General features: G+C 40.1%; 1 protein-coding gene across 5 annotated transcripts in view; it reads left to right on the top strand.

The window, feature by feature from the left end:
* The window catches only part of NCOA6 (nuclear receptor coactivator 6), a 96543-nt gene that overhangs the window by 13243 nt on the left and 68518 nt on the right, over nucleotides 1-14782 (top strand). For 3 of the 5 annotated variants that reach the window (XM_012455141.2, XM_012455144.3, XM_021665849.2), the window contains one exon: nucleotides 6515-6626. In XM_012455141.2, the coding sequence (XP_012310564.2) occupies nucleotides 6602-6626 (25 nt within the window). In that variant the 5' untranslated portion in view covers nucleotides 6515-6601. Of the gene's footprint in view, nucleotides 1-1236; nucleotides 1358-4488; nucleotides 4587-6514; nucleotides 6627-14782 lie in introns of those variants that run through there. The other 2 variants (XM_012455142.3, XM_012455143.2) reach the window with 2 other exon arrangements.

The following is a 14782-nucleotide window of genomic DNA, read 5'->3' as shown; positions in this document are numbered from 1 at the left end:
ATGCTGTGGCTCTTGCAGACTCATAGAGGTACCATCTTGGTGGTCTTAGGTAAAATCAAGAATAATTTTCTGGATTACCAGGCAGAGACTCTTGTGCTCTCCTCTTACTGTCTCCCAAACAATTGTAATTTGTCTCTCTATGCTGAGCTAGGGGAGAGGTTACACAAGCACCCCTTTGGCCACCATCACTGGAACTGCACTGGGTCAGACTTAAAACCAGCACTACACTGGGTCTCTTGTCCAAGGCCTGCAGTAACCACCAACTAGCTACCACCTGTGTTCTTCACTCAAGGCCCTAGGGCTTTACAGTCAGCAGGTAGCAAAGCCAGCCATGCTTGTGTCCTTTCCTTCATGGCGGCAAGTTCTCTCCAGTCCTGGATGGGTCCAGAGATGTTCGGAAGCCAGGGCCTAGAGTCATAAACCTTAAGAATCTTGCTTTGTTCTGCTGCAGCTGAGCTGGCACCCAAGTAATATGACAAAGTCCATCCCATTTTGCTGTCCCTTTTCTGCAAACAGGGGAGTCTCTCCCTATGGCCACCACCACCCCAGGCCTATGGCAAGTACACCTGGCTACTGCCAATGTTCAATCAAGACACAAGGTCTCTTGAGTCAGCTCGTGGTGAATGCTGCCAGCCAGGCCTAGGACTCTCCCTTCAGGACGATGGGCTCTTGTCTGGCTCAGGGCAGGTCCAGAGGCTCTTTGAAAATACACAGTCAGAGGAGACAAAAGAATAAAAAAAGAATGAAAATGCCATCCACGAACCAAGACCTGGAATTGGGGACCTTAAGAGCCTGCTTAGTGCTCTATGTAGCCCAAATAGTGGAGAGAACTTTGTTTTATAGCCTGGTGTCTCTGGTACCTAAGCGGCAAGCTCTGTCTCCCAGGCTGGAGTACAATGGTGCGATCTAGGCTCACTGCAGTTGCCACCTCCCCGGTTCAAGCTCAGGCTCAAGTAATTCTCCTGTCTCAGCCTCCCAAGTAGCTGGGACTACAGGCATGCACCACCATGCCCCGCTAATTTTTGCATTTTTAGTAGAGACCACTCTCTTTGTTTCAGGCTGGGTGCTGCTGCTCACCCCTGTTATCCCAACACTTTGGGAGGCTGAGGTGGGCAGATAACTTGAGGTCAGGAGTTCAAGACCAGCCTGGTCAACATGGCAAAACCCTGTCTCTATAAAAAAAGCGAAATAAATTTTTTTAAAAAAAGAAAAAGATGTGTTTCCATTTTCCTTCTCTGAAAGAGTCAGAGAAATAAAACTAATATTCTTTAAATTCCTTTCTAGCTCTAAAACTTCAAGTTTGTGAGCCAGCAGGGATGCAGGAGAGGCAGGTGGAGTTTATGTGCCTGAAGAATAGGTGAGCAAGAGGGGCCAGAACACTGATAGGACTGTTGAAGGAGCCAACAGTGGGAAATAAACTGTGTGAATAATAAGGTTTATTACCTAAAAGTAAGCGGTGGGGATGGGATTGGTTGGGGATAAGTAGGAGAGACTAACCTAAGGGAATACAGAGTTGGAGATGGTGGCAGTGGCTAGGCACCTGGTAATGATGTGGTGCAGGTACTCTGCCTCCTGTGCTCAAGTGATTCTCCTACCTCAGCCTTCTGTGTAGCTGGGACTACAGGCACACACTACCATACCTAGCTAATTTTTTGTATTTTTTTATAGAGGCAGGGTTTCACCATGTTGCCCAGGCTGATCTTGAATTACTGGGCTCAAGCAATCTGCCCTCCTCAGCCCCTGCAAAGTGATGGGATTATACATGAGCTACAGTACCTGGTTCCAACTCTTTTAATATGAAAAATTTCAGGTCATGTGCGGTGGCTCTCACCTATAATCCTAGCACTTTGGGAGGCCAAGGCAGGAGGATTGCTTCAGCCCAGGAGTTTGAAACTGTAGTGAGCTGTGATCATGCTACAGCATTCTAGCCTAGGTGATAGAGCAAGACTCTGTCTCAAAAAAAAAAAAAAAAAAAAAAATCCAAACATATAGAAAAGTTGAAACAATAATACAATGAACACCATCTAGTTTAAACAAGTGTTAACATTTTGCCATATTTGCAACATCTGTATTTGTTGAATAATTTGAAAATAAGCTGCAGACATAATAACACTTTATCCCTGTGCTTTAGCATGCACCTTCTAAGAATAAAGAACATTCTCTACTTAATTACAAATAACATTACCACACCCAAGAAAGTTAAAAATAATGCCCTAATACCTTCTGCTACTCAGTTCACATTGTTTCCCCTAGCTGCCTAAAAAATTATTTTATGACCATTTTCTTTAAACCAGGTCTAAGTAACATTTATGCATTGCATTTGGTTGTTATGACTCTGTCTCTGTTAATCTAGAACTCTACCCCTATTTTTTCCCCAAGATTTTGGCTTTTTAAAGAGACCAGACCAGTTTTGTTGTAGCAAGTTCCATATTCCAGTTCTGTCAGATTATGTTTTCTTGTGATTTTTCTTGTTCCTCTATCTCTTAAATTTCCTATGAAGGAGAAATTACATTTAAAGACTTGTTTAGATCAAGGTTAGGCACTTTTGGTAATAATACTTCATAACTAAGGCTGTGTACTTAAAAGTTACATCAGGAGGCATAAACGAAGAGTCTCACTCTAATTGTTGCTAAATTTTATCTCTAGGTTAAGCTGGTGACTGTCACATCTTCCCATTATAATTGTACTCAGTTTTTCCCCTTTGCAATTAGGAAGTAATCTCTGGAATGATCCTTTGGCACTGTGGTAACCTGTTTACCAACAATTTTCTTTTTTTCTTTTCTTTTCTTTTTTTTTTTTTTTTGAGATGGAGTTTTGCTCTTGTTGCCCGGGCTGGAGTGCAATGGCACAATCTTGGCTCACCACAACCTCTGCCTCCCAGGTTCAAATGATTCTCCTGCCTCAGCCTTCCCAGTAGCTGGGATTATAGGCATGTGCCACCACGCCTGGCTAATTTTTTTGTATTTTTTAGTTGAGATGCGGTTTCTCAATGTTGGTCAGTTTGGTCTTGAACTCCTGACGTCAGGTGATCCACCTGCCTTGGCCTCCCAGAGTGCTGGGATTACAGGCATGAGCCACCATGCCCTGCCAACAATTTTCAATCATGCAAAAATAATTTTTAGCAACCTGTGATTATCCTTGCCTGGATCATTTATTTCATAGCTGCAAAATGGTGATTTTGAAATTCTTTCTTTCCTTCTACATTTATTAACTGGTAGCCTTCTGTAAAAGAGAGCTTTCCCACTCTATGTGTATGAACCCTTTTAGAAAAAAGGCTATAAATGCTTAATTCTTTCTCTAATTATCAGTCTTTAGAATAAGTCATCAATGTTGGAGTTACCTTCAATGATGGCAAGAGGTGTTTTTTGTTTTTTTGGGTTTTTTTTTTTTTTTGAGATGGAGTCTCACTCTGTAGCCCAGGCTGGAATGCAGTGGCGTGATCTCAGCTCACTGCAACCTCCACCTGCCAGGTCCCGGTTCAAGCAGTTCTCCCACCTCAGCCTCCCAAGTAGCTGGAATTACAGGCATGAGCCACCATGCCCAGCTAATTTTTGTATTTTTTTAGTAGAGACAGGGTTTCACCATGTTGGCCGGTCTGGTCTTGAACTCCTGACCTTGTGATCTGCCTGCCTCAGCCTCCCAAAGTGCTGGGATTACAGGCGTGAGCCACCACGCCCGGCCATTTTTGTTTTTTTTTTGTTTATTTTGTTTTGTTTTATTTTTTGTTTTTTAGATTCTTTCTCTGGTTCAGCACGTTTTTTGTTTTTTTACTCTCTGAGTCATTGCTGGGGATTCATAGATTCTTACTTATTCATGATATAAACAGTTTTAGTCACTGTTCTCTTTTGATACTCAAATTGTCTCAAATTTGCCCAGTGGAAACCCCTTAAAACCGGCTCCTGTGTCCTTGTGACACACTCCTCGTTAGTCTGAGTGCTTCCTTCCCTCTGGTATAACATGATTTTTTAAATTCACTTTGTAAGATAACCATTTTTATTGGTCTCATATTTCTTTCTAGAGTATTTTTAGCACTAGCATATATAAAATATTTTTTCTCCCCTTTCCCCCAAAAATGTAGTGCAAGGTACTCAATGCTTACTCTGTTTTTTTCTCTCAAAAATATATCTTGGAGATCTTTTTGTATCAGTATACAGACAGCATTCTCCTTCTTGCTGTTTCTCTTTTTTTTGTTTTTATTTTCTGCACTTCATTTTTATGGATGTTCTATAATTTAAATCAGTTCCTATTGATGGACATCTGGGTAGTTTCTTTTTGTTTTGTTTTGTTTTTTTGAGATGGAGTCTCACTCTGTAGCCCAGGCTGGAGTACAGTGGCGTGGTCTCGGCTCACTGCAACCGCCGCCTCCTGGGTCCTGGTTCAAGCAATTCTCCTACTTCAGCCTCCCAAGTAGCTGGGATTACAGGCACAAGCCACCATGCCCAGCTAATTTTTGTATTTTTTTAGTAAAGATGGGGTTTCACCATGTTGGCCAGTCTAGTCTTGACTCCTGACCTTGTGATCCGCCCACCTCAGCCTCCCAAAGTGCTGGATTTACAGGTGTGAGCCACTTCGCCCGGCCCATATGGGTAATTTCTTAACTTTTGCTATTATAAACAATGCTGTAGTGAATAACACTATACATATGTCATTTTATATGGTGATAAGTTTATCTGTAAGATCACTATTCAGGAGTGGAATTGCTAGGTTAATGGTTTATGCAGTTGTAATTTTTTTGAGATGAAGTTTCACTGTGCTGCCCAGACTGGAGTGCAGTGGCTATTTATAGATGCTAATAGCTCACCACAGCCTTGAACTCCTGGCCTCATGCAGTCCTACTGTCTTAGCCTATCAAGTACCTGGGATTACAGGTGTGTGCCAGCATACCCAGCTGGTAATTGTGATTTTGAAAGACATACCCTAATTGCTGGTGTTGTACCAATTTGCACTAACACCAGCAATGAGTAAGAGTGCCTGTTTCACCATAACCTTGCCATAATAGTGCATTATCAAATTTTTGGAGTTTTGCTAATCTGGTGAGTATAAAATTGTTTTTTGCTTCTTTTGTATGAGGGTGAACATTTTTCCATATGTTGAATGTTCATTTGTATTTATTTTTCTGTGAATTTTCTGATCATATTCTGTGTCCATTTTTCTATATTTGTCCAAATTGTTGATTTTTTAAATTTTATATGTCTGTATAAACACACATATACATACACATACCTATGTATTTATGTTTTTTTCTATATCATTCTATATAGGGAAATTTGTTCTTTTATCAGTGATATGATTGCAAGTATTTTTTTCTTTGTTTTTTTTTTGACGATGCTTTTTGCTTTGCAGAATTGATTTTTTGGTCTTTGAACTTACCAATCTTTTATCTTATGGCTTTATTATTTTTTTTAGGGACAGGGTCTAGCTCTCTTACTCAGTCTGGATTGCAGTGGCATGATCATAGCTCTCTGTAACCTCAAACACTTGAGCTCAAATGATCCTCCTGCTTTAGTCTCCTGAGTAGCTGGGACATGGTACCACCATGCCAATGCCATACATAAGTTTTATATCTACTGTAAAGAATATTTCAAGACAAACTGAAAATTTAATGAAAAATGTATAGATATTATGGATAAAATAGGAAAAAACTTAAAACTTATACTAAAATTTCATGAAAAATGTATAGCTGTTATGGATAAAATAGGAAAAAACTAATACCTAAAACTTTGTGAAGTTTAAAAACTAAATTTGTACTCATATTAGAAAAGCAGGTCTTAGATTTTGTATGTGTACAAAATGTTTTGGGCTCTAAGCATATGCAAGTAGTGTGACATAATGTTAATTCATTGTAATTTGACAGAATTAGGAATGAAGGTACAGAGAGGGCTCTAAGGCTAAGAGTCGCAGTTTTATGATTCTTAAGTGAGGCTGGTGGAAATCTGTGAGTTTTGCTTCTACAGTCTTTCAGTGCTTGCTGATGAGTGGCCTAAAATCTCAAAAAAGGCTGGGCGCAGTGGCTCATGCTTGTAATCCCAGCACTTTGGGAGGCTGAGGTGGGTGGATCACTGGAGCCCAGGAGTTTGAGACCAGCCTGGGCAACATGGTGAAACCCTGTCTCTACCAAAAAATACAAAAAAATTATCCAGATGTGGTAGCATGCGCCTATGGTCCCAGCTACTTGGGAGCCTGAGCCTGAGGTGGGAGGATTGCTTGAGCCCAGGAGGTTGAGGCTGCAGTGAGCTATGATCCCTTATCCCACTCCAGCGAGGGTAACAGACCGAGACCCTGTCTCAAAAAAAAAAAAAAAAAAGAATAAGGAGATCTCAAAAAAGATAATCTTTGTGTAGACTTAATGAAAACCCTATTTTAACATTCTCTAAAGATGCCAATGTTGACTTGATAATTTTTTGATGTTTACATTGACTTCTGTTGAAAAGATAGGTTTTATCTATAATTTCTATATAATACTGTGGCTTTATTTCTCTCTCTTTCTCTCTCTTTTTTTTGTTGTTTGTTTTAGAATTTTGATTTGGCTGCTGGGCTGCTACCTTGAAATACAAGCCCTAAAAATGCCAGCTTGTTTGGACTTAGAAGATGACCTGGATAAATGATAAAAATTAAGAGATATTTTGGTGAGTGAAACCTTACGTGAGAGAGTTAATGCTTATTCTTTTGTTCTTTCTGATACTGTCTTTCTTTTTGGAGAAACTATCTAGAATGCATTTATTATTAGAGACATTGAATAACATGCAGATGCCCTTCTTCTGTTTTTAAATGGCATTTTTGCTACAAACTGTAGTTTCTCATCTTCTTTATAAATGATAATCTTAGGTTTCGCTGTAGAAAACAATGAAAGACCAGTAAACAATACTTATTTTTAGAATTTATGTTAATTAAAACTATAATAGTTGGATAACATTGAAAGGATAGACAAAAAAAAAAAAAAAAAAAACCATGAGATTGCACTTCAAATAAAGACCTTTGATTAAAAATAGAAATAAATATATGTTCAAAGTTGCAAACTCAACATAACTCATAGTTTGATGCTGTATTTAGATTTGAGGTGAGCTAAAGCCCAGCAAAAATTAGATTGTTTTTATCTTGAAATTTCTTTTTGCTTCCCTCTTAGCTTTTGTATAGCACTCTAATAACAGATCCTGGCAGTCCCCCAATGAGAGCTGTATCATAATGGGTTTAAATTGGCACAAGGGACTCTTCAGAAATGCATCATAAGCCCACATGAGAAGTTGTTAATAGTAGAGCATTTTTTGCATCATTTTCCTGCCGTCTCTCCTTTTGAGAATTTCCTTCATATATAGTATTATGACAGGGGCTTGGATATGTGTCTTGGCCCTAACATCCTTAGATTTTTATCTCTGTTGAAGTGACTACTCTAGCAAGCAGTCATTGTTTACATTAAATGTAATTTAAGAGTTTATTGCTGGTTTTCCTTAAAGACACTGATATTTGCAAGTTACTGAGAAGTAGTTTTGGAATCTAGAAAAAAATTTTTTTCTTTTATTCTGAGACTTAGGAGCTTTGGGTCAGGGGCAAAAGGCCATCACTTCTGCCAGGGTGAGCAGGGCATTGAGGTACGACCAGTCCTTCACTCCCAGATCCTAGGAGGAAAGGAGGAGTGCTATTGGGAATAAAGAGGGAAGTAAGCACTGTAGAGCTGTTGCCACCTTTCATCCTATCAAAGCAGCTCCTCTTCTGTGTAAATATTTATCTGACTGACAAAGACTGCTGCTCTCTACTTAGAGATACTCATGCTGGGTGCACAATTGACGTCTTAAAGCAGTAATAAGATACAAGAAAAATTACTTAGGGAAAATATTTTTCTAAAAGCATGTTGTGAGAAATTAAATGTGCCTCTTTCTGTGTGGAGTAGGCTGAGTTCTGAGTTGTTAAAAAATGCATCAAGTGAAATGCACATTAACATAAATTAGCCATTTTAAAGTGAAAATTCAGTGGCATTTAGTAGATTCACATTGTTGTACAACCACCTCTTCTATTTAGTTCCAAAACATTTCTGTCACTCCAAAATGAAACTCTATAACCATTAAGATGTCCCATTCCCCATCCCCAATACCTCCCTCCTGCAACCACTAATCCTCCTGTCTGTCTCTATGAATTTACCTATTCTAGATATTTCATATAAATTAGGCTGGGTGTGGTGGCTTACGCCTGTTATCCCAGCACTTTGGGAGGCTGAGGTGGGTAGATCACTTGAGGTCAGGAGTTCAAGACTTGCCTGGCCAAAATGGTGAAACCTCATCTCTACTAAAAAACAGAATTAGCTGGGCATGGTGGTGCGTGCCTGTAATCCCAGCTACTTGGGAGGCTGAGGCAGGAGAATCACTTGAAGCTGGGAGGCAGAGGTTGCAGTGAGCCAAGATCACTCCACTGCACTCCAGCCTGGGTGACAGAGCCAGACTCCATCTCAAAAAATATAATAATAAGTAAATGGAATTATTCAATATATATAACCCTTTATGTCTGGCTTCTGTTACTCAGCATATGGTTTTTGAGGTTTATCTGCATTGTAGCATGTATCAGCACTTTATTCCTTATTATGCCTAAATAATATTCTATCTATATGTATCTACCACACTTTGTTTATCCATTCACCTGTTGATGGACATTTGAGTTTTTGGCTATTGTGAATAATGTTGCTGTGAACATATGTGTAATTTAGAGTTATTTTTCTTCTTTCTTTTTTAGTAGAAATGGGGTTTGCCACATTGGCCAGGCTGGTCTCAAACTCCTGACCTCAAGCGATCCACCTGCCTTGGCCTCTCAAAGTGCTGGGATTACAGGTGTGAGCCACCATGCCCGGCCTTCCTTAACTTTTGTTTCTACATTAATTTTTTTTCAGTGAGTATTCTTCCATTTAAGGCAGGAATAATTGCTGTAAAGAATATTATTTTATTGTTATGCTGTGTGTAACTATAATACTTTGACATTTACCAAGTATTTATAATCATTTTTACCTTTTTTTGAGACAGAGTCTCAATCTGTTGCTCAGGCAATAGTGCAGTGGCACGATTTCAGCTCACCACAACCTCCGCCCCACCCCCAAACCCCCAGGCTCAAGGGATCCTCTCACCTCAGCCTCCTGAGTTGCTGGGGCTATAGGCACCCACCACTAGGCCCAGCTAATCTTCATACTTTCTATGGAGATAGGATTTCACCATGTTCCCCAGGCTGGTCTTGAAAGCCTGGGCTCAAGCTCTCTGCCCACCTCAGCTTCCCAGAGTACTGGGATTACAGGTGTGAGTCACCACACCTAGCCATCATAAGCCTTTATGCAGAGTTGGAGTAGAGTCTTGTGGAACCGCTGATAAACCTGTGACACAATATCAAGATACCTGTAAATGCAGTGTCAAGCAGTTGATGCCTCAATAATCAGAAAAATTGTTGGATTTCATCCCTGTAGGGCTTTACAGTAACCTTTTTATCCTTATTTTTTCTTTTCTTTCTTTTTTTTTTCTTTTTTTTGAGCCGGAGTCTTGCTCTGTTGCCCAGGTTGGGGTACAATGGCACGATCTCGGCTCACTGCAGCCTCTGCCTCCTGGGTTCAAGTGATTCTTCTGCCTCAGCCTCCCGAGTAGCTGGGACTAGAGGCACATGGCACCACGCCCAGCTGATTTTTGTATTTTTAGTAGGGACGAGGTTTCACCATGTTGGTCAGACTGGTCTCACACTCCTGACCTCATGATTCACCCACCTCAGCCTCCCAAAGTGCTGGGATTACAGACATGAGCCACCGTGCCTGGCTTTATCCTTATATTTTTCTAAAGGTAAATTATTTGTTAGATGAGTAAGGAAGATACCATTGTTGTCATTGGTTGACTTCAATAGATTGAAACCTGAAGAAATTACATTTGATCACTGCGATTCACTTAACTTTTCTCATTACTACTACTACTATAGTTCCCTCAAAGTATGTTGAATAAAACTTTCTGGATGCTGCTTCATACAGCACTTAGATGAATTGTTGATTTCTTAATGTTAGGCCCCCACTTAACCTATGGTATATACTTTTTTGTAAGTTGTAACTTGAAATTTTCAGATGCTTTGAACTTGACACATAATCTAGCAATTCATTGACACACCAAGGCAAAACATCAACCTGCTAAAGAGATCATTTTATTTATATGAGGTAGGAGGTGGGAATTGACTCCAGAGTCAGGGCTTGTTGAACACCAGACCAAATTGAGGACTAGCTTAAAACAGGGATGTGGCAGGAGCAGCTTTCCATAGGACATGTCCAACAGCGTGCCATGTCAGTTTACCATTGCCCAGGACTTACCACCCCTCTCTATGGCAATGACCTGACTACCCAAAAGTTATCATACTTTTGCTAGCAATTTCTGCATAAACCACTTGTTAATCTACATATTTAAAAGTAGGTATAGGCTGGGTGCAGTGGCTCACGCCTGTAATCCTGCACTTTGGGAGGCCAAGGCGGGTGGATCACCTGAGGTCAGAAGTTTGAGACTAGCCGGGGAAACATGGTGAAAGCTCATCTCTACTAAAATGTGTCACTGCCCTCCAGCCTGGGTGAGACAGAGCGAGACTTCATCTCAAAAAAATAAATAAATAAAAGTAGATATAAATATAACTGCCAGCCAAGCACAGTAGGAGGCCAAGTGGGGCAGATTGCCTGCCTGAGCTTAGGAGTTTGAGACCAGCCTGAGTAACATGGCGAAACTCTGTCTCTACTAAAATCCAAAAAAATTAGCTGGGCATGGCAGCATGTGTCTGTAGTCTCAGCTACTTGGGAGGCTGAGGCAGGAAAATTGCTTGAACCTGGGAGGCGAAGGTTGCAGTGAAAAAAAATTAGGTATAAATATAACTGCAAAACTGCCCTGAGCTGCTAGTCTCAGCACACTGCCTATGCGGTAGTCTTGCTCTACAGGAGCAGTCACAGAACTGTAACACTGCAGTTTCAGTAAATCTGTTTCTTTCTGCCCTACCCTGGCTCACCCTTAAGTTCTTTTCTGGGTGAAGCCAAGAATGCTTGAAGGCTAAGCCCCACTTTCGGGACTTGCCTGTCCTGCATCAAATATAGGTTAATTTGTAAATGGCAAAGTTTGTTTTGAGGTTTTTCCTTAATAACTTGTTTCCTAGGCCTATTAGGCCATCTCTAAAATTTTTTTTTAAGAGCAGGATCTTGTTCTCTTACCCAAGCTGGAGTGTAGTGGCACAATCACAGCTCACTATAGCCCTGACCTCCTAGGCTCAAGTAATTCTGCTACCCTAGCCTCCCAAGTAGCTGGGACTACAGGTGTGCATCACCACACCTGGTTAATTTTTAAATTTTTTGTAGAGACAGGTCTTACTATGTTGGCAGAAGTGGTCTCAAAATCCTGGGCTCAAGCGATCCTCCAGCCTCAGCCACCCAAAGTGCTGGGATTACAGGCCTGAGCCACCATGCCTGGCCTATTTTGTGTTTAAAAAGATTCCTCTGGCTGCTGTCTGGAGACAGACTGGAGGACAATAAGAGTGGAGGCAGGAGAGACCTGAAAGCCCTCTTTTTAATGAGGTTGTTTGTTTGTTATTTTATAAATTTGTTTAAGTTTCTTATAGGCTCTGGATATTAGACCTTTGTAAGATGGGTATATTGCAAAAAATTGTGTCCCATTCTATAGGTTGTCTGTTCACTCTGAAGATAGTTTCTTTTGCTGTGCAGAAGCTGTTTATTTTAATTACATCCCATTTGTCAATTTTTGGTTTTGTTACTATTGCTTTTGGAGTTTTGGTCATGAAATCTTTGCCCATGCCCATGTCCTGAATGGTATTGCCTAGATTGTCCTCTAGGATGTTCCCTCACCACCCCTCCAAGATGGAGTTTCACTCTTTGCCCAGGCTGGAGTGCAATGGTGCAGTCTTGGCACACTGCAACTTCCGCCTCCCGGGTTCAAGTGATTCTCCTGCCTCAGCCTCCCAAGTAGCTGGGATTACAGGCATGAGCCACCATGCCCGACTAATTTTGTATTTTTAGTACAAACGGGGTTTCTCCATGTTGGTCAGGCTGGTCTTGAACTCCCAACTTCAGGTGATCTGCCCACCTCGAAGTGCTGGGATTACAGGTGTGAGCCACTGCACCCAGCCGTCCTCTAGGGTTTTTATAGTTTTAGGTTTTAAGTCTTTAATCCATCTTGAGTTAATTTTTGTAAGGAAGGGGTCCAGTTTCAATTTTCTGCATACTGCTAGCCCGTTCTCCCAGCATCATTTATTAAATAGGGAATTCTGTTTAGTCATAGCTGTCTCTCAGATCATAGCACAATCAAATTAGAACTCAAGATTAAGAAGTTCATTCATAACCATACAACTACATGGAAATTGAACAACTTGCTCCTAAATGACTTTTGGGTAAATAATGAAATTAAGGCAGAAATCAAGAATTTATTTAAAACTGATGAGAACAAAGAGACAGCATACCAGAATCTCTGGGACAGTGTTAAGCAGTGTTAAGTGGGAAATTTATAGCAGTAAATAAATGCCCACATCTAAAAGCTAGAGAGGTCTCAAGTTAACAACCTAACATCTCAACTAAAAGAACTGGAGAACAAAGAGCAAATTAACCCCAAAGCTAGCAGAAGACAAGATCAGAACTGAACTGAAGGAGATAGAGACATGAAAAACCCTTCAAAAAATCAATGAATCCAGGAGCTAGTTTTTTGAAAAAATTAATGGGTAGATAGATCGCTGGCTAGCTATAATAGCAAGACTTATTAGAAAGAAGAATTAAATAAACACAATCAGAGATAAGGGGGCTATTACCACTGACCCACAGAAATACAACCATCCAAGAATACTATAAACACCCCTATGCACATAAATTAGAAAATCTAGAGGAACGGGGTGATGGATGCAGCAAACCACCATGGTACGTGTATACCTATGTAACAAACCTGCACGTTCTGCACATGTACCTCAGAACTAAAAGTATAATAAAAATAATAATAATAAATAAAGACTGTTTCCACTCAAGAAATTCTAGAAGAAATGGATAAATTTCTGAATACATACACTCTGAACTGAACCAGGAAGAAATTGAATCTCTGAATATACCAATTAACAAGTTCTGAAATTGAGGCAGTAATAGATAGCCTACCAACCAAATAAGTTTCTTTAAGAATTATTTTTTTTGGAGGGAAGGCCAGTAATTTTTCATAGACTGACTCAATTTCTTGTGTGTGTGTTTTTTTAAGCACTGTGTAGTGCGCATAGTATTGTTAAACTGATAATTCCTGTATCTGCCAGTAGAAGGTTTTCCAGATCTAAATACACAGCCTTCATGTCATGACCAACGGCCTGTTTAGGGAGACTATTAAAGTCCAGGCTTTTTAGTTAGTCTCCTTCTTTCTGGTTAAAGATTCTTTTGGAAAATGCTTCCTAGATTTTAAATTGTTTTCTTGCAATTGTTCCAACTTTGGAATAGCTGCTAAATAGCTATAGTTTTTTAGGCAGTAATTATTTTTCCTGCTGAGCAGAACTTTTAAGCTCTAAAAGTCTTTATTAGGGCTGGCCATAGTGGCTCACGCCTGTAATCCAAGCACTTTGGAGGCCAAGGCAGGTGGATCACCTGAGGTTGGGAGTTCAAGACCAGCCTGACCAACATGGTGAAACCTCGTCTTAAAAAAAAAAATCTTTTATTAGTTGTGTTTAATTACCTCTAAAGTTTATTAAAAATTTGTTAAATGCAGATGGCAATTAAATAAGGGCCGTGGTATTAATTTGAGATTTTCTGACTGCTGTTGTTTCTTTTGTTTTTTAATTTTTAATATTTTTAAAAATTGAGACATGGTCTCACTGTTACCCAGCCTGGTCTGGAACTCCTGGGCTCAAGCAGTCCTCCTCCTCTGCCTCTCAAAGTGCTAGGAATACAGGTATGAGCTACTGACCCTGCTGTTGTTTCTTAACCACCCAAATCAGTTTCATTGTAACATTCATAGTACTAGAAAAGGATATAATTGCCAGAATGCGAGGTGCTCTGCTCAAATTTGGAAGTAGTTTTTTCCATATTTTCTTAGAGGAATTTTTCCCCCAAAGATTGCTTAGGTTGGTTTTTGGAAAACCTTTGCTGTTGAAGTTTAGTCACTAATAATTTGTTTATTTTATTTTATTTTTATTTTTAGAGACAAAAATCTTGCTGTCACCCATACTGGAGTGCAGTAACACTATTGTAGCTCACTGCCGCCTCAAACTCCCACCCTCAGTTTCCTGTGTAGCTGGGGGCTATAGGCATGCACCATCACACCCGGTTAATTTTTTTATTTTTTGTAGAGACAAGGTCTCACTATGTTGCCCAGGCTATTGTTAAACTCCTGGCCTCGAGCCATCCTCCAGCCTCACTATTTAAAAAAGAAAACTTGGTCTGACATGATGGCTCACACCTGTAATCCCAGTACTTTGGGAGGCCAAGGTGAGAGGATTGCCTGAGCCTAAGAGTTGAGACCAGCCTGGACAATATGGCAAGATGCCATCTCTACAAAAAATTTAAAAAATTAGTTGGGCATGGTGATACATGCCAGGGGACCTAGCTACTTGGGAAACTGAGATGAGAGGATCACTTGAGCCCAGTTGGTTGAGGCTGCAGTGAGCCATGTTTGTGCCACTGCATTCCAGCAACAGAGTAAGACCCTGTCTCAAAAAAATAAATTTAAAAATAGACAGATTTTCAGTTACTTTTTTTCATTTATGCAAGGAATATAACCATATTACCACATAGTTTTATATTTCCTAGTTATTTGCAGCATATTTGGAAAATAGGAAA

The sequence above is a fragment of the Aotus nancymaae genome, unplaced genomic scaffold (assembly GCF_030222135.1).
Source record: "Aotus nancymaae isolate 86718 unplaced genomic scaffold, 86718_ANA_hifiasm-v0.15.2.pri h1tg000029l, whole genome shotgun sequence".
Taxonomy (NCBI): Eukaryota; Metazoa; Chordata; class Mammalia; order Primates; family Aotidae; genus Aotus; species Aotus nancymaae.
This window is presented reverse-complemented; position numbering and strand designations above follow the sequence as displayed.